The following is a 19,277-nucleotide window of genomic DNA, read 5'->3' on the forward strand; positions in this document are numbered from 1 at the left end:
CCGCGCCGTCGCCCGCTGTCCAGGGGCGTCCGACGACCCTGCGTACGTCCCGGCGGCTTCACGCTTCCAGCCGAACGCCGCGGCGGACCGCGCTCTGCGCTTTAATCCTCGACCGGGACGGGCCGTGCTCCGCTCCGCGTCTGCGCGTGTCCGCGTGTCTGTCCGAGCGCGGGCGCGGCGCGTGCTGGCGGCGGGGCCGGTCCCGCTCCCTGAGCCTCTGCCGGACGTGCGCGCGCCGCCTCTGCGCCCGTCTGCGCCTGCGTCACGCGCCCGTCTGCGCCTGCGCCTGCGCCCGTCTGCGCCTGCGTCACGCGCCCGTCTGCGCCTGCGCCTGCGCCGGTCTCCCCGTCGTTCGCGCGCTCCGTGTGGGGCCGCCGGGCGCGCGCCCGTCCTGCGTCGTCCGGGTCCCGCGAGTCGTGTCCGCTGCGGAGACGTGACGTGTCTAGCGGTTTAGAGAAGCTTCTCTTTATTGACAGACAGACAGACAGACAGACAGGGGGACGGGACCGAGACAGCGGAGGGCGGACCGAGGGGAGCGCGCGCCCCGCTGAGCCGGCCCGGGGCTCCGGGATCGCGACGGAGCGGAGCAGCCCCCGGGCGCCCGCGTGGACGGGTCGGTGTCCGCTTGTCTCCGCACCCGTGTGGACGCGGAAACTCCGACTCATTCCGTCGTGGCCGCCCGCGACCTGACCCCGCGGGAGCCCGGCCGAGGCTCCTGCACGGAAGGCGCGGCTCGGGCGCGGGAGCCGTCGGTGTCCGCGCCGCGCGGGGTCTCGGAACGCCGGGCGCCCTCCTCCTCCGGACTGTCCGTCGGGGCGACGCTGACTCACCGTCGCCGCACCGTCCTCCGGAACCGGCTTCCTGCGGCTCCGTGGTGCGGCTCCGGGACCCGCAGCCCCGCGCGGGCCTGCGCCCACGGCCCCGAGAGCCGCCTGCGGACCGGGCGCGGGGGTCCCCCGCGGTTCGACGCACGCGTGCGCGCAGACGCCGACGGCCTTGGGGACCTCCCGTGGGGACCACCCGCTCTTGTGTCTTTGCGGGAAACTGGCCTCGTTCAGCGCGAAATGCTGATGCCGGGGTCTCTGCTCGGACCCACGCGAACCGACGGGAGAACCTGCGGCGCCGCGAGACGCGGCCGGATGCAGGTCCGGTTTAACACAAGCGTCCGAGGGTCCGGCGTCCCGGGCTGCTGCTCCGGCCGCCGCTGCGCCGAGCCCCGGGTGCAGCCCCCGCGGCCACCCGCGCCCGCCCCGCGCCCCCCCCCCCACGGGAGCCCCCCCACGGGAGCCGCGCCTGCTGCGGGCCGGAGCCACCCACCCTCTGGGGGGCTGCGGGGGCTTGGGGTGCGCGGCTCCCCCGCAGCCCGGCCGTCGGCCTCCCCAAGCCGGGACCCACGGCTCCCCACGCGGCTCCCCGGCTCCGGCGTCGCCGCATCCGTTGCGCGCTCACGGCTTCTCCACATCTGCACTCTTAACGGCACGCGTTAGTTGTGGTCTCCGCCCTGGAAGGCGACCTGCGGGGCGGGGCAGCAGCGACCGGGACCACCGCCCAGGGGGTGGCCCTAGGGCTCTGCTGGGGGACGGAGGGAGCTGGACGAGCTTGGCGAAGTGCGGAGCTGCGGGCATCCGCCCCCGAAGGGCTGTCGCCTGGGACGGACCGGCCCGGCCAAGCGCGGACCCCACACTCGGTGACGCGTCGCACTAATTCCTTCCTGCCGCTCGGAAGCACTTCGTCGTGAGGGAAGGAGCGGTTCCTGGCATGTGTGACGGTGCTGCAGGGCCACGAAAACGCGGTTACTCACTCTGAGTAACCACCGTGAGAGATTAACAGGATTGGTCCGACGGTGTGGGAACGGCTGGCACCGCACCTGCGACCCGGGGACCCAGGTGACCTGTCACAAGGCGGCCTCCAGCTTGCAGGAACAAGGAGGGCTCAGCAGAGGGCTCAGAGGCCCAGCAGGAGCCGGCAGGGTGCGGGGGGCTCTGCCAGCTGTGCCCGGCAGCAGGGGGGAGGGGGCGGGGGCCGGTGTGGCAGGAGTCGCCCTGCTGCCTCCTGCTGCCTCCCGCTGGCCTCTGATGGCCGAGTTGTCTTCTTGGAGCACGGGCCTCACCACCTCTTCTTTGACCTCAGACTCCTCATCCTGGGCCTGTCTGGAGGCTGAGACCCCTCCAGGATCCCTTGGGGCCTCGCGCCCACCTTCCCTCTCATTACTGTCCTGTGGGACTTTCCAGCCGGCTGGTCATGGTTCCAGAGTCCCATGAATAACTGCCCTGTGTTCCTGTTTCCATGACTTCCTGCACCGAAGGCTCCCGAGGACCGCATGTGCACCCGGGGTGCGTGGCTCCGCTCCGGTGAGCTTGCTCTCTCAGCTCTCAGAGCACTGGGGCCCCTGCCCTGGGCACTTAGCGCCGCGGGACGCTGTTATCTTTTCCTGTGTGTATTTCTTATCTCCTCGAATGAATTCCTTAGGTCCAGAGAAGCACCTGATTCATGCTAAGGCCCTTAGCATTCCTTAAAAAATCTCGATTTCACGTTTGCTGTAGATTAGAAACAAGGACGCATATGTGGCCCAACGTCCAGGTTCTAAAGGAGGACAGCACGGCGTCCTCTCTGGGATTAAAACAAAAGGACGATGCCTCCGAGGAATGACGTGAAGTTATTTCCAACTCTCAAGATTGAACAAAGCATCGGCATTTAGCTTTTAGTCATGACATCGACGTTAGCTTATTAATAGGGATACTGAGAACCCTTCAGTCCGCATTTGCAGCAGAATCCTACACGCGAACTGCTGGGACCTTACTCTTGCAGCTGCACACAGTCAAAAGTCAGCAAGGGTGATAGTTACAACGTTAAATCAGCGATACTGACGACCACCTGTCCTGGCCGATTCTCAGCGCAGCCATTGTTAACTCTTGCTTGCATCTCAAGTTCTTGTGTGCTCTTGCTTTCTTTATTTCCTTACTGGGATCTGGGTCAGATGCCCTTAGTCACTGAAAGGGCAAAAACTGCCCCTCCCCCCAAAAGCAGCCAGTTGAGTTCTAGTTTTTAAACCGATGATTAATATTACTAATTCTACGGAAACAAAGTGTGTAAAATATTCAGTTTTAAGAAGGAATGTCTTCATATATGTTTCCTTTTAAGTCTTCTATTTCAGATATTTGATAAGCTTATTGATATGTAAAGCAATTACTGGTCATTTACAAGTAACATACCAGCTAAACATTAAAAAAAAATACATGAACAAAAGTACCAGGTGAACTTTGTCTGCCCGGGGGGCCTCTCTAAGTGATCCGTCTGGATGTCAGCAAATTGCTTACTAATGTGTTGACTTATGACCACCCTCAAAAGCAAAATGAAAAGCCTGGAATTTACAGCATATCAATGAATCAGTTGATAAGCTTTTACTGGTTTAATACCCTCCCAGTCTTGCTGCTTGGAACCACTCCAAGTTAGCAACAGAATGTTTGCCATCTCTACGTGATAAAGGAAGTCAAAGGACTAAACAAACTTTAAGACCATTATGCTGTTTGGTGAGATGTCAATGAAAAAAGTAAGAGAAATCTCATGTGGGTGGGTGTGGGAGCAGGCGGCCCCTCAAGTCAGCCAGGGCATCTGACAAATCACTAACCTTACTTTTTAAACAATGGTCAGGACTTTTAGCTTGGGTGGAGATAGTAATAATGCATTTGAAAAGTTTTAATTGCAGCAATAAAAGACCATACCTCAATTATATGACATATGCTAGCAGAATTTCTAGATAAGGATCAAAGGCATTCAAGGACCAAGCACTGCATTGTGGCCAACACTCGGGCTTTCTGTACACACTGGGGACAGGTAGGAGCACAGCGGCTTTCCTGACCTCTCCAGGCCGCTCTGGCCGGAGTCCACCGAGACACGCTGTGAGAGCGCCCAGGACAGCTGTGCCATCCCCGACAGCCCCGGTGCCCACTCAAAGGCACTGCTGACTCCAACTGAATTCTCTGACACTCAGAGACAAAATCCAACATTTGATCTGTTCGGTTCTTTACACAGGACTGAAATCTATTGAAAAGATCCCACATTGTAACACATCACTTTGTTCTTGTTCAGTTTGTTAAGAATGTGCCAATGACATTTTAAAGGAAGAAAAATCTGCAAGAAGAAATTCTCAGCGCATGGAAGCATTACTGTCTGTAGAAAGACGAACTCTGTATTGTATTCATTAGTTAACATCCAGTAGGTTCATGGAAGCCAAAGTTCAGAAGAGACTTCATTAGTCCCCCTGTAACAGAGGGAGGAAAAGGCAAGGCCAGAGTTCTGTTCTAAGAAAGAGGGGTCAGTTTATAAAGACAGAATGACCTGCACTAATCTAATCTACAGTATTAAAAACATGTCCATCTTGGCGAGGTCTTGAAGCTCTAAACAGAAGCACCTTCTAATTTATTATGCCTAAAAATGTCACACTTTTCTCTCTCTTTGCCTTTCTTTCCTATTATAGACGTTTCCCTTGAAGGTAGCATATTGTTACTGCACATTTTGCTTTGTAAACTTACTAATTTCTCAAATTCAAACATCAGATGTCTGTTTACTAATGTACAGTTCCGTGCACTTTTAGGTGGTGGGAGGGTGGTGGGTGCCCAGGCCTGTTCTCACGGGCCGCCGCGAGGCTGACTTCTGGAGGAAAAGCTGGCATTTCTGGAATGTCACTATGTTACAAAGCTAGGCCCCCACCCAGAGGAGGCTTAATAAAGTCATTGTTCATTCTGGCTTTGGAATTTGTTTTTGTTTTTTTTTTTTTAAAGTTGGATTATTAGGAAAGCTGCACACGCTGCTTCTCCTGAAGCTGGACTTGAGCGTGCACCTTCAGTTCTGACACCAGCAGGATGGATGCCAGGAGAACCCAAGGCTGAGAGCTGCATTTTATTTCAAATCTCTTAGTCTGTGCTTTCTAGATTTTCAAGCTTCATGTTACTGGCAAGCTTATATTCCTTTTTTTTTTTTTTCTTTTGAAGATTTTATTTGAGTGAGAGCGGGTGGGCACGTGAGCAAGTGCAAGCAGGGGGAGGAGCAGAGGGAGAGAGTCTCAAGCAGATCCCCACTGAGCATGGAGCCCGATGGCGGGCTTGATCTCAGGACCCTGAGAGGACCCTGAGATCAAGACCTGAGCCAAACTCGAGAGCTGGACACGCAATCCACTGACCCACCCAGATGCTCCACGGTCTACCTTTTTGTACTGTATGTTCACTGACAAATTGGTGTAGATCTAGGTATTTTTGATACTTTTGTCCTTTAATCTGCACACAGAGGTGAGAGTTTCCCACCCATCATGTTACAGTATTAGGAGTCTGAATTTGCCTACGTATTTAGCTTTCCTGCCGTGCTGTGCATAGTCCTGTACTGGCACATTACTGATCAGCCTCCTATCATCTCAGCTTGAGGAGAGCTTTTTGCATTCTCGTAAGGCAGGCCCAGTGGTGATGGCCTCCCTCAGATCTGTTTGTCTGGGAACATCTTTATTCATCCTTCGTTTCTGAAGCCCACCTTTGCCAGAGAGTGTGGTCAGTTGAAATTTCTCCTTCCAGCACTCTGAGTATTTTGTCCCTCTCTATCCTGGCCGGCCACGTCTCTGCTGGGAAATATGCCTTATGGGTGTTCCCCCGTGAGTGTGGAATATTTTTCTCTTGCTGCTTTCAAGGTTCTTTGGTTTTTGAGTTTTATTATAATATATTTTGCGAAGATCTCTCTCTATTTTTTAAAGATTTTACTAGTTGAGAGAGAGCGAGAGTACACACGTGTGGGGGAGGGGCAGAGGGAGAAGGAGAAGCAGACTCCTCGCTGAGCAGGGAAGCTGGCGCCAGCAGGGCTCATTCCCAGGACCCCAGCATCATGACCTGAGCCGAAGGCAGACGCTTAACTGAGCCACCGAGGCGCCCTGGGGGAGATCTCTTTAAACTGAGTTTGTTTGGTGACTCCGAGCTCCATAAACTTTGCTCTCCAAATTTCTCACTGATTCGGGCAGTTCTTAGCCATGATTTCTTTTGACCAGCTTTCTGCCCCTCCCTCTCTCCTCCGGACTCCAATTCACAGACTGTTTCCTTGGATAGTATCACAAAGGTCACATATACTTTCTTCACTCTTGTTCATTCTTTTTTCTTTGTTTGCCTCTGACTGGATAATTTCCAAGTTCCTTTCTTCTAATTCACAGGTTCTTCCCTCTGCCTGATCCGTTCTGATGGTAATGCCATCTCTGCTCTTAGGCTCCAGAACTTCTTTGGTTCTTTGTTGTTATTTCTATTGAGCTTGTCACTTTTCTCACGTATTATTTTCCTGATTCCATCAAATGTGTCTTTTTGTTTTCCTGCACCTGAGCTTTCTTCAAATGCCTGTTTCGAATTCTTCACCAGGCTGTAGCTTGCCACGTCTTTGCTTGGTGACTAGGAGGCTGCCGAGACCCTTTGGTGGTATCATATCGTCCTGATTTTCACGTTTTTTTCAGTCCTGCATTGCTGTCACCAAACCAAAGTAACCGTGGCCTCCTATGTCTTTACTGAGTAGCGTCAGGAGAGATGTCCTGTCAGCCCTGTATGGGTTCTGAGGCTTTCTCAGACCTCCTATGGATACTCCTGCTCCATGTTGTGCTCCTCTTATGGCAGAATTCTTACGCTTGTGTGCCTTCTCTGGACTCTGCGTCACGCCAGGCCAGGCGCCGATGGCCTCCCTTTGACTTTCCCCAGGGTGATGGTGAGGCTCCAGTCTGTGTTCTCCCCCCGGCCCCCAGATGCAGGCTGGCTCTCTGCATGTGCTTCCTGGCCGTCGCCATCAGGAGTGCGCACAGAGAACCAGCCACAGGGTGTGGGTGAGTGAGGCACATGTGGCACTGGGGGCCACGTGGGGGGATCCACAGGTGAAGCACCTCCCCTGGGGCTTCTTGATGGAGGCTGCAGCAGTCAGTAGGGTCCTTGTGTTTTTCATGCCCTCAGGAGTCCTACCTGCTGCTCTTCCAGTTTCTTCCCACCCCGGGTCACGCAGCTCATGGCTCAGTATGCTGGATGGAAGGACGAGTCCCTTTGGTATGTCCCACACAGCCCAAGAAGCTGGGTGCTCACTCACAAGCTCTCACGTTCCCCTGCAGGAGAAATCATGGCCAAGAAGATCTCTCTTGGGCCCGAGCTGTGCCTCCTTGGTGGAGGGGTGACATGGGTACAGTGTAAGTCCTCTGGCCCTCTCCAAGGGCGTTGTGGAGGTTTCCTTTGGAAACCTGGACTTCACAAAGTCTCTCTTGGATGTGGGTGATTGTCTGAGGCAGTGCTCTCCAGGGGCTCACAGACTGTGGCCAAGAGGGACTAGCGCACCTCAGGGTCCACAGGCACCGAGGTGTGTGTCCCTATTACTGGACACATGGTTGGGTGAGACTCCTGACTCGCTTGCTCGGTGGTGCTGGAACCCACAGTTCCCACAGAGGCGCTCTTACCTGCGGTTGGATGCCAGACTGTCATATGAGTGAGGAACATTTATTTGGTCATGCTGCTAATGTCAACCCCAGAAAACATTTTTTTCCTGATCAGAGTTTTTACGTCCCTTTATTTTTAGGTGTTAATTATTACAAAAGGATCCTATTCCACTGCACTTTGTACCTGATTCTTGTTGCTCTATAGGAAAAAATTATTGCATGTTTACCTTGAATTGGAATATCTAATAATTCTAATAACTCTTCAAATGACTTTACTGATTTAAAATCCATGTATATAGATAATATATGTACTAAATATTATAGAATACAAACACACACACACACACACACACACACACACGGTATTTTGTTTTCTTGTATTATTGCATTGGCAAGGATTGGCCAAAGTGTGATAATAGATAACCTATTTTGCATCTTTAGGGTTTCAGTATCTAAAAAATATGTTTTTAGTTTCTGATATATGGTCTTTACTGTGATAAGGAAATGTCACTTTAGCTTGAGATTGCTGTCATTACTAAGAAAGGCTGTTTAGATTTAGATTGAGACGATTTAATATAATTTTTCTCAGTCATTTTTATATATTTCTGTGTTTCCTATTTTGATAGGAGGTAAATAATTTCAGATTTAAGAGCATGAATTTGCATACAAGTCTTATCATAACCATAGATTTCCACATCTATGGTTATGCCTTCCATTCTGTGTGTCTACATTGTTTTATCTTTTTTAACCCTGGTGAGACTTTATCTTGTACTTGGTAGTTTTCCAAGCTCTCACTGAAAAAATAGTCACTTCTAGTTTCTCTTTCCTGAAATACCAGCTATTGGCTTCACTTACTGGTTTTACTTTTATCCTAATAAATTACTTCTTTTATCTTTATACTTTCTACTTCCTACATTTAAGAGTTCTTTAGTGTTTAAATAGCTTTCTGACTTAAATGGTTAGTTCATTACTTTTCATCTTTCTTGTTTAATAATAAATGTGCTTAATCCTAGTGGCCCCTAAATACAGCGTTAGCTACACACCATAGAACTCTAGTGTGTTCACTGTCACAAGCGCCAGGACAGAATGTAACTTAGACTCTGAATTTCCTGATGTGTTTTAATACTCCTTTATTTTATTGTGATTTTCTATTTTTTCATGGCTTTTGCCTTTTTTAAAAAAAAAAAACGATTTTATTTATTTGAGAGAGAGAGAGAGAAAGCATGAGTGGAGGAGAAGGCTAGAGGGAGAGGGAGAAGCAGACTCCATGGTAAGCAGGGACCCTGATGTGGGGCTCGATCCCAGGACCCTGGGATCCTGACTTGAGCCGAAAGGCAGATGTTTAACCAACTGAGCCACCCATGTGCTCTGTGATTTTCTATTTATTTGCATTTGCATCATTTCTTTTTGAGCATGCCTTTATATAAGGCATTTTTATTTCATTTGATTCAAATGTTTCTCTCATAAGCAGCTATTAGTGGACTTTCAATGTAATTCAAGTTTGTTATTTAATAAGGAAATTCATCTCAATCATGTTTGCTGTAATTACTATTATAGTTTAACCCTATCATGATACCTTGTCTACTTATTATTCTTTCTTGTTGCCTTTTCTTGGAAATCTTTTACTACCCCCACATATACATCTAACTTGGTCTTTACGATGGCTGTGTAGTAATCACTGTGCGGATGTTCCTTGGTGGCGGACTCTGGCTGTTTCTGGTTCTTTCTCTTTTATAATCATTGCCATAGTGAACGAGTCATGGACGCGTCTCAGCATACATGTATAGCTGTAGGGTGACTTCTAGAGATGGCTCAGAGAACTGTCAGCCAGAAGGATGTACATTCTTTGTCCTACCAATGTCTTATAAGAATGTCCATTTAGCGCTTGTTCTCATCAGTACTAGAAAATTATCTTCACATTTTCCAGTTCTTGCAATCTAATAGGTGAACAGTAAGAAGAGGTTCTTACTTTTGTTTAGTTTTTTTTTTTTTTAAATGAGGATATTCCTCATTTTGGATTTACTTGATCACATGCTTTCTTGATTGGGTTCAGGTTAAGCATTTTTGGCATGAAAGTATAAAGGTGATGTTTTGTTCTAGTATACTCTGTGCACATGAGGAGCATGTGGTATCAACTTGTGCAGTTATTGGTAATTTCGATCATTAGGTTGAGATGTCTGTTGGACCTTTCCGATGTAAAGGCTTCTCATACCCTTTGAAAATTATACATAATCTGTGGGTTGATGCTTTGAGACTTTGTGAATATCCTGTTCCTCCACCGTCTTTTACCCAGTAATTCATGGTAGTGTGATTTGTCCACATGGTCTGGATGCATCTGTACAGTACTAGGTAATGTGGCATTCAGTAGCCTCGTTCAGTGATTTTCAGATTTCACTAAAATTATACATTAAAATTGTAGATTAACTGGTCTATTTCCTAGACTATGCCAGCAGGAGAGTTTGAAAAAGGTAGGAAAAAGATCATTAAATTACAAGAGCCATTCCGTAAATGACTAAGAACTGGACTAAGAAAGGATAGCCTCTGGGCTCTGACCACATAGACACTCAGACACACAGCTGACCCCCCCTCTGCAGTCTTGCTTTTCACAGTGTCGGTTACCCACTGTGAACCATGACCTGTGGGTCACATGGTACCCACTGTGAACCACTGTGAACCATGGAGCAGACGACCCTCCCCTTACACATTGTCAGAAGGTTGGTGTAGCCTAATGCTGTGTCACTCCCCTGCCTTCATCTCCTCACGGGGCATTTTGTCATCTCACATCATCACAAGAAGGATGGGTGCAGGTGGGTGCAGGAAGATATATTGAGGGAGAGAGACAGAGAGAAACAGAGTCATATAACTTTTATTATAGTGTGCTGTTTTAGATTTTTATAATTGTTCTGTCTTATTATTTGTTGTGGTTCATTTCTTACTGTGCCTAATTTATAAACTGAACTTTATCCTGAGTGTGTAGGTAGAGAAAAAATGTAGTATATATAGGGTTTGGTACCATCTGCAATTTCAGGCATCCACTGAGGCTCGTGGAGCACACCCCCAGGGTTAAGGGCAGACAGATGTGTACCCATATGGGCAACCAGAAACAATGACAAGAGTACCTACTACTAGTATACTATCTGACAGTAAATGCTGTCATTATTTATTTATTTATTTATTTAGGGCAAGAGTGGGAGTTGGGGGGAAGGGCGGAGGGAAAGGGAGACAGGGAGGCTTAAGCAGGCTCCATTTGCAACATGGAGCCCAATGTGAGGTTTGATCTTAGGCCCCTGAGATCATGGTCTGAGTTTAAGTCAAGAGTCAGATGCTTAACCAACTGAGCCACCCAGGTGCCCCTCTCTTTACTTACTCAAAATGAGGTTTGGCAATCCTAAAATTTGTATGGAACCACAGAAGACCCTGAATAGCCAAAGCAATTTTGAAAAAGAAGAGTGAAGCTGGAGGCATCGTGATTCCAGACTTCAAGCTGTATTGCAAAGCTGTAGTGTTCAAAACGGGATGGTACTGGCACAAAAATAGACATATAGATCAATGGGACAGAATAGAAAACCCAGAAATAAATGCACAATTATATGGTCAAACAATCTTCAATAAAGCAGGAAAGAGTATCCAGTGGGAAAAAGACCATCTCTTCAACAAATGGTGTTGGGAAAACTGGACAGCTAAGTGCAGAAGAATGAAACTGGCCCATTTCTTACACCATGCATAAGAATAAATTCAAAATGGATTAAAGACCTAAATATGAGACTTGAAACCACAAGAAATCCTTGAAGAGAATTCAGTCAGTAATTTCTCTGATGTTGGCCATAGCAGCTTTTTCTAGATAGCTTTCCTGAAGAGACAAAAGCAAAGATAAACTATTGGGACTCCCATCAAAATCAAAAGCTTCTGCCCAGTGCAGGAAACAGTCAACACTGCAGCGACCCTATGATGAAGTAATCACACTCCTGGATATTTACCCCAAAATACAAAAACACTCATTCAAAGGGATACCTGCACCCCTATGTTTAGTGCAGCACTATTTACAATGGCTAAACTATGGACACCAACCCAAGTGTCCATCGACGGACGAGTGGAGAAAGATGTGGTGTGTGTGTACATACAGTGGAATACTACACAGCCATCAAAAATAGCGAGCCCTTGCCATCTGCAATAACATGGACGGAGCCAGAGTGTAGCATGCAAGTAAAATCAGTCAGAAAAGCACAAACGCCACATGATCTCACGCATATGTGCGATCTAAGACAGACAAATGGGCAAAGGGGAAAAAAAGAGTGACACAAACCAAGAAACAGACTCTTGACTCTAGAGAACAGATTGCTGGTCACTGGAGGGGAGGTGGAGGGGAGGTGGGTTAAAGAGGTGGTGGGATTAGAGGGCACCGGTGGCGGCGCGCACTGACGCACACTGCTGTATGCAAGTGCTGAGTCGCTCGATTCTGTACCTGACGCTGATATCACACTGGAGGTTGATCAACCGGATTTAAAAAAATAAAATGAGGTTTGGGTTTATAGATTTCAATGTTTATGGCCAAATGGGACAAGTGAGTAGAGTGAGGAATGAAGAAACTGAAGTGAACATTTAGGAAAGTAGCAGAGAGAGCTGCGGATTATCGATCTAATTAACAGATAGCTGAAGCAGTTATAAAGTGCTTATTTGTTCAACAAATTGAGTATGACAGTAAATCAGCACTTTGGGGGAAGAATGATCTGAATTACAGTGTGTGTCTTTGTATGCGTGCGCACATTTGTGTGTTTGTGTCTGGGTATAGATGTATAATCATTTGAGTCTCACAATTCTGCTTTATGTGAAAGCAGAGTGTAGCCTGTATTTTAAAAAATTATAATAAGATGATATATGCAAATGAAAAAAATTACACACATAGGTAACATGACTATCATCTGTAATTAAAATTTTGTAAGAGAAAAAATTAATAATTTCTGATTTGAAAGCCAAGAGAGTATTATATTAGAATTACTAAGAGTAATAATAATAATGTATCAGAATTCCTGTCCGAGCCAGGAGAGAGGCGAGCGCGAGGAAAACACAGGAGAAGGATGACAACCCACCAGGCACAGAGTCGCTCCCTGCCTCGAGGGTGAGCCCCCCTTGAGAGGCCGCCAGTCCCGGCCGGAGAGGGAGGAGGGGACAGACGGCCCTAAGACCGCCTCAGCGCGGGAGTGGCACTGAGGACCCCCGCCCAGGCTGAATCCACTGTCTTGGCCTACAGACGGGGGCTTTTTGAAGCCGGATAAGGTCCGAGCGGAGGGGAGGACCGAGGGCAGCCCACTGCTCTCCCAGCTCTTAGAGCAGAGGCTCACATTTCCAGGCAGTTCGCAGCAGTTTAGCCGATCTGTTGTTGCTTCTGTCAAACGGATGGTGCTGAACAAAGCCAAGCTTTTCTCTTGTCCCCCCCCCCCAGACAGCAAGGGAGGGGGCTTTCACTAGGACTCTGTCCTTGTCCCTCACATAGCCTGTGCTCCCCAATTCATGCCACAAGGTGCACGAATGGCTTAGAAAATAGAGTTTTTCTTACTCACAAGTAGAATGGCAGATTCTCTCCATAGCCTCTGCTCTGCCCTGCCTCCTCTTGGGCAACCAGCGGGCTGCTGTGGACGCTGCCCCGGCCGGAGCCGCCCCACGCCTGTGCCCGCCGGAGGGGACCCCCTCCTGCAGAGCAGCCAAGCACCTGTGGCTTCTCCCCCTGCGCTCGGGCTGCCCTTGCCGCACGGGCTCATCTCCAGCAGTGGTTACGTCTCCTTGTCTTCAGGATATTCAAGATTTTAGGGTTATTGGTTCCTATATCGCATTTAATGTCTTTCTCTCGAGGGTAGCTAAGTGTATTTTCTTAATTAAATCCATGAGATTTAATGACATCATAATCAGTCGAGTTCCCGATTTTCTTTTGTACTCACTGCCTGGACCAACTACTTGAGTGATCAGGAAGGGCCCCGGGACAGTCCGGCGTCATCTCGTTTGAGGGTCGAGCCTAAATGCACTTGGTTTCAGGATCCCTACGCGGTCCTGGGCTCTCTGGAGAAGCCCCCCAGCCAGGGCACAAACAAGCTGGCGAGGTTACGCGACGCACAGAGACAGGGCACCTTGGGTGAGAAGGCCGGACGGGGAGTCTGTGAAAGCCTGACGCTTCTGGTGGACGTCGGCCTCTGCCCCGGGGCACAGGGCCGCCGTCCCTCGGGCCTCACATTCTAACGGACCAGGGATCTCCTTACGCAGTAAAGGGTAATCTTCATCACTCTTACTCCCAACGCGAGTGCAGGCTCACAAAGCAGGTGTAGGAAGAGCTAAATAAACGTGTAAGGGACACTTCCATAAAGAAGGCGGCAGGGAAGTGCGACGGTGAGTTCCAGCTTTGCGATTTAAAGCTACGTGATGTCAGAACGCCAGAGCCTCATCCAGTGCTGTCCCCGGCAGCAGGGGCTGTGACCACATCTGAAGCAGTCACCGTGAGGACGAGCTCGGACAACACAGGACGGAAGAGCGGCGCATCTCATGGCCTACTGGGTGTCAGTCCTAGAGCAGCGCTGGGGCTTCAGGTCATGACTGCCCTGTTACAGCTGAGCCCGGAGGCTGTGCCCGGAGCCACAAGCTGGTGGGACGGGCTGAGGCTGGAACCCAGGCTCGCCGGCTCCTCTGCTCTACCCCTCCTTGTGGGGTACAAGGGTGGAAAACTGGTAAGCCAAAAATAAACATGAAAGCTAAAAACTTGGGGCGCCTGGGTGGCTCAGTGGGTTAAGGCTCTGCCTTCGGCTCAGGTCATGATCTCAGGCTCCTGGGATCGAGCCCCGCATCGGGCTCTCTGCTCAGCGGGGAGTCTGCTTCCCCCCCATCATGCCCTGCCTGCCTTTCTGTCTACTTGTGGTCTCTGTCAAATAAATAAATAAAATCTTAAAAAAAAAAAAAAAGCTAAAAAGTTATTCAAAGAAAGGGTAGAAACCGAGGTTATTTATTTCTGAAACTCACATTTTGGTGACCCCATGAGGCCCAATGAGACACTTGGTAAAACTGTAGCACAGTGGGAACTCTATTTTTATAAATAAAACATTTTAACCCGCAACTCAGGGGATGTGAAAACTTAAGCTTTATCCATTCCTTCCTCTGAAGAGATTATTTAAGCAAGTGTCATGAAACAGCCAAACCAAAGTTGCTTTGAATTGAACCTTTTTTCAATTTTAGGATGTTTATGATTTAACTAGAAAAGAAAACCTAGAAGTATTTTACTGCCTGGGTTGGAAATCCAGGTGGGATGGGGTTTTAGCAGCTTCTCAAGCATCTGTAAAAGGCCTGCAAACGAAGTGAGTCTCTGGGCTTCACCGCCTCGGTGGGCCTCCCTGACCCCAGTGAACCACTGGTGGGCACGCTACCAGGAGAATCAAGGCCCTGGACCTACCTTTTCTTCAAAGAATTTTCTTCTCAACTTGGCGTCTGTGGGAGGAACCTTTCTCCTCAGGTCTTGGTACCACTTCCTGACCACGTGTCCCCTCCAGCAGGCTTGGATCCTGGAACACAGATGTTTGACATGACTCACTCAGGATGGCCTTGACAGGTATTTCAAAACAGGGGGGAGGCCCGGGGGAGGCAGTGGCCAAGGAGGGAGGCAAAGCCCCTCCTTCCCTGAGAATGAGTCACCAGCCGGCGCCGCAGCTGGGGATGTTGTGGGGAGGGGGACGGACCCTTCCTACCTTGTGGCACACTTTATTTTGAACAGCCGGGCTCCGTCGTGAATCACTCTGGTTTGATACTGGTTCTTTCTACAGAGAGGGCAGGTTTTTTTATTTGTGAACTTTTCAAACGCCTGGAGGCATGCCTGAAGAAGAACATTTCACTTAAAATTTTATGAGCAATTACTTATAAACAACATTCTAATGTAATTATAGTGTTCTTTCCTCTCATCATCATGAGACAGTCCGGTTTGGATTATGAAGGGAAGACATTTCATCAGATGTTAACACCTTCCTCATGAAACTTGTTCCAAAAATGAAATTTTACAAGAACATACATGCACATACATCAAAAACTTCTGAAAATCACTTGTGTCAAGGCAGGTGAGCCCAGTATAGACGGCTACCATGCAGTCAGGACACAGGGAGCAGGCGGCCACTCACTGTGAGGAATGTTAGTAACAGCACTGTGTTACACAAGCACGTGTGGTTCTTTTGTCACTTAAAATTCGTGATTTTCAAAACAATGAATTATTCTGTAGCCTAAAGTCAGATTTCTAACTCCCGAGTGGTGATTATGGATAAAATAAGTGGTTCATCTTGGGAAACTTTCAATGAGTAAGAGCTACGCGGCTGGCACCCTGCTCACTCTATTGGGGCAGGGAGGGAGGGGGCGGGAGTCACTTACTCTGTGAAACACATGTGAACATGAAAGCAGCACCTGTGCATGAGAAGACAAAAAATGTTTGAAGTTTAAATTAGTGTTAAAAGAGCAGCAGCATAAATGCATTAATTAAAAGAAAAATTCTGAATGCTTAAAAGGTAGGCTGTGTTGTTTCTTTGAAAAATTAAAAAAGCAGATTAATAACCTTGATATTTCTAATATTTAGCATTTAAGTTGAGCCCAGCACAGGCATATAATTCAACAAGAAAGACTAAGTTAACGACAGTCTGAAACATCAAACACACGTGTCTGCTAGTAAGTGTCACAGCTTCTGAAATAGGTGTATTCCCTGGGTAGATCCTGAGAAAGGAAGCAAGCTGGGGTGTGTGTTGGGGGGGCCCAGCCCACACCAGGGTGTGGGGGGAAGGGGGTGCAGAGGGAGGGGACGGGCATCTCTGTGCAGGGCTTTGTTCAGCTGAGCTGCAGTCCTGGAGTGCTTAGCATTGCAGCTCATTGACTGTGATGCTTAAACAGAGAGTTCCAGAAATAAGTCCAGAGACGCTGGAATCATCTCTTCTTTCTCAAATGTGGGGAAAGTATGCTCACAAGAAAATGTCTCCTCTCTGTGGCCCAGAGTCCCCACCACACAGTGATACTCGAGGCTGTAGGATGAGGAGGAAGGTGTGTGGTTCTCCCAGAAGAACTGGGGGATGAGAGCAGGATACCAGTGCGGAAGGAGCCCACAAGGGGGCTGGTCTTCTGGCCACTGGCTTCTCTTCTCTCCAGTGTCTGGGGCCAAGAGAAGAGACGGCGGGCAAGACTCTTGGGGATGACTGAAGTCTCAGACACATTTGATGTGATTACTGATTCAATTTCTTTGCTGGTTATGGGTCTGTTGAAATTTTCTATTTCTTCCTGTTTCCATTTTGATAGTTTGTAGGTTTCTAGGGATTTGTTCACTTCTTTCAGATTGCCAGTTTTTTGGCGTATAATTTTTCCACAATATTCTCTTAGGGTTGTTTGTATTTCTGTGCTGTTGGTTGCAATCACTACTCTTTCATTTATGATTTTGTTTATTTGGGACCTTCCTCTTTCTTTTTGGTAAGTCTGGCTGGGGGGGTTATCAGTTTTATTAATTCTTTCAAAAACCATCTCTTAGTTTCATTGGTCTGCTCTTTGTTTCCAGATTGTTTATTTTTGCTCTAATCTTTATTATTTCCCTTCTGCTGGTTATTGGCTTTATTTGCTTTTCCTTTTCTAGCTCCTCTCAGTGTAGGGTTAAGTTTCTCTTCTTTTTTTTTTTAATTTAAATTTTACTTAGTTAACATACAGTGCAATATTCAGTGATTCATCACTTATGTACAACACCCAGTGCTCGTCACAGTAAGTGCCTCCTTAATACCTTCACCCATCTATCCCATCCCCCCTCCACCTCCCTCCATGAACCCTCAGTTTGTTCTCTATGGTTAAGAATCTCTTAGGGTTTATCTCTCTCTCACCCTTCCCCTCTTTCCCATATATTCATCTGTTTTCTTTCTTAAAGTCCACATATGAGCGAGATCATATGGTATTGGTCTTTCTCTGACTTACTTAGCATAATATATTCTAGCTCCATCCATGCCATTGTGAATGGCAAGATTTCATTCTTTGTGATAAGTGGGTAATATTCCGTGTCTCTCTGTGTGTGTGTGTGTGTGTGTGTGTGTGTGTGTGTGTGTGTGTACATTTTTTTTATCCAGTCATCAGTTGATGGACATTTGGGCTCTCTCCATAGTTTGGCTATTGTTGATAATGCTGCTATAAACATTGGGCTGTATGTACCCCTTCAAGTCTGTATTTTTGTGTCCTTTGGATAAATACCTAGTAAATCAATTGTTGGGTCATGAGGTAGTTCTATTTTTAGCTCTTTTGAGGAACCTCCATATTGTTTTCCGAGTGGCTGTACCAGTTTGCATTCCCACTAACAGTGCAAAAGCATTCCCCTTTCTCCACATCCTCTCCAACACCTGCTGTTTCTTTTGTTAATTTTAGCCATTCTGACAGGTATGAGGTAGTATCTCATTGTACTTTTGATTTGTTTCCCTGTTGCAGAGTAATATGGAGCATTTTTTCATGTGTCTGTTGGCTATTTGTTTGTCTTCTTTGCAGAAATGCCTGTTCATATCTTATGCCCATTTCTTGATTGGATTATTTGTTTTTCGGGTGTTGGGTTTGATACATTCTTCATAGATTTTGGATACTAAACCTTTATCTGATATATTGTTTGCAAATATCTTCTCCTATTCCATAGGCTGTCTTTTAGTTTTGTTGATTTTCCTTTGCTTTTTACCTTGATGGGGTCCCAATGATTCTTGCTTCTTGAGGTAGGCCTGTATTGCAATATACCTTCATCTTGTATGCCTGCCTTTGATGTATCCCAAAGGTTTTGGAATGTAGTATTTTCATTTTCACTTCCTTCTATGTATTTAAAAATTTCTTTTATTTCCTGGTTAACTCATTCATTCTTCAGTAGGTTGTTCTTTGACCTCCATGCATTCGTGGTCTTCCCAATTTTTTTCTTGTGGTTCACTTGAAGTTTCATAGCACTGTGGCCTGAAAATATGCATGGTATGATCTTGATCTTTTTGTGCTTGTTTAGGGCTGATTGTGACTTAATATGTGATCTATTCTGGGGAATGTTCCATGTGCGCTTCAAAGGAATGTGTATTCTGTTGCTTTAGGATGAAATGTTCTGAATATATCTTTTAAATCCAGCTGGTCTAGTGTGTCAGTCAAAGCCATTGTTTCCTCATTTTTCTGCTTAGCTGATCTGTCCATTTCTGTAAGTGGGGTGTTGAAGTCCCCTACTATTATTATATTACCAGTTTTCTTGTTTATTATTATTATTATTGCTATATTTTGGGATATCATGCACGAGCAGGGCAGAGAGGAGTAGAGGGAGAGGGAAAGGGAGGGAGAGAGAATCCACGCTGGGCATAGAATCTGATGTGGGGCTTGATCTCACAACCCTGAGATCGTGACCTGAACTGAAATCAAGAGTTGGATGCCTAACCAACTGAGCCACCCAAGTGTCCTTCTTTATGTTTATTATTAATTGATTTATATATTTGGGTGCTCCTAAGTTGGGGGACATAAATATTTACTTACCATTATTAGAGCTTCTTGATGGGTAGACCCCTTAATTATGATAAAATGCTCTTCTTCCATCTCTTGTTATGGTCTTCATTTTAAGATTTAGTTTGTCTGGGGTGTCTGGGTGGCTTAGTCAAACATCTGCCTTTGGGTCAGTTCATGATCTCAGGGTACAGGGATCAAGCCCCATGTCAGGCTCCCTGCTCAGCACTGAATCTGCTTTCCCTCTTTCCTTGTCCCCCCACCTTACCTCCTGCATGTGAACACACTCTCTCTCTCTCTCAAATAAATAAATGAATATATAAATAAGTATGACCATTCTGGCTTTCTTTTGACATCCATTAGCATGGTAGAT

At 47.5% G+C, this 19,277-nt stretch overlaps 1 protein-coding gene across 4 annotated transcripts in view; it reads right to left on the reverse strand.

The window, feature by feature from the left end:
- RNF32 (ring finger protein 32) overlaps window positions 1-19,277 on the reverse strand; it is a 38,770-nt gene that overhangs the window by 8,419 nt on the left and 11,074 nt on the right. For 2 of the 4 annotated variants that reach the window (XM_059396015.1, XM_059396014.1), the window contains exons 5-7: window positions 15,815-15,847; window positions 15,148-15,272; window positions 14,856-14,964 (exon numbers count right to left, since the gene is read on the reverse strand). In XM_059396015.1, coding sequence (XP_059251998.1) covers window positions 14,856-14,964; window positions 15,148-15,272; window positions 15,815-15,847 — 267 coding nt within the window. Of the gene's footprint in view, window positions 1-12,407; window positions 14,137-14,851; window positions 14,965-15,147; window positions 15,273-15,814; window positions 15,848-19,277 lie in introns of those variants that run through there. The other 2 variants (XM_059396016.1, XM_059396013.1) reach the window with 2 other exon arrangements.

Source organism: Mustela nigripes, chromosome 4, assembly GCF_022355385.1.
Source record: "Mustela nigripes isolate SB6536 chromosome 4, MUSNIG.SB6536, whole genome shotgun sequence".
In the NCBI taxonomy this organism is placed as follows: domain Eukaryota; kingdom Metazoa; phylum Chordata; class Mammalia; order Carnivora; family Mustelidae; genus Mustela; species Mustela nigripes.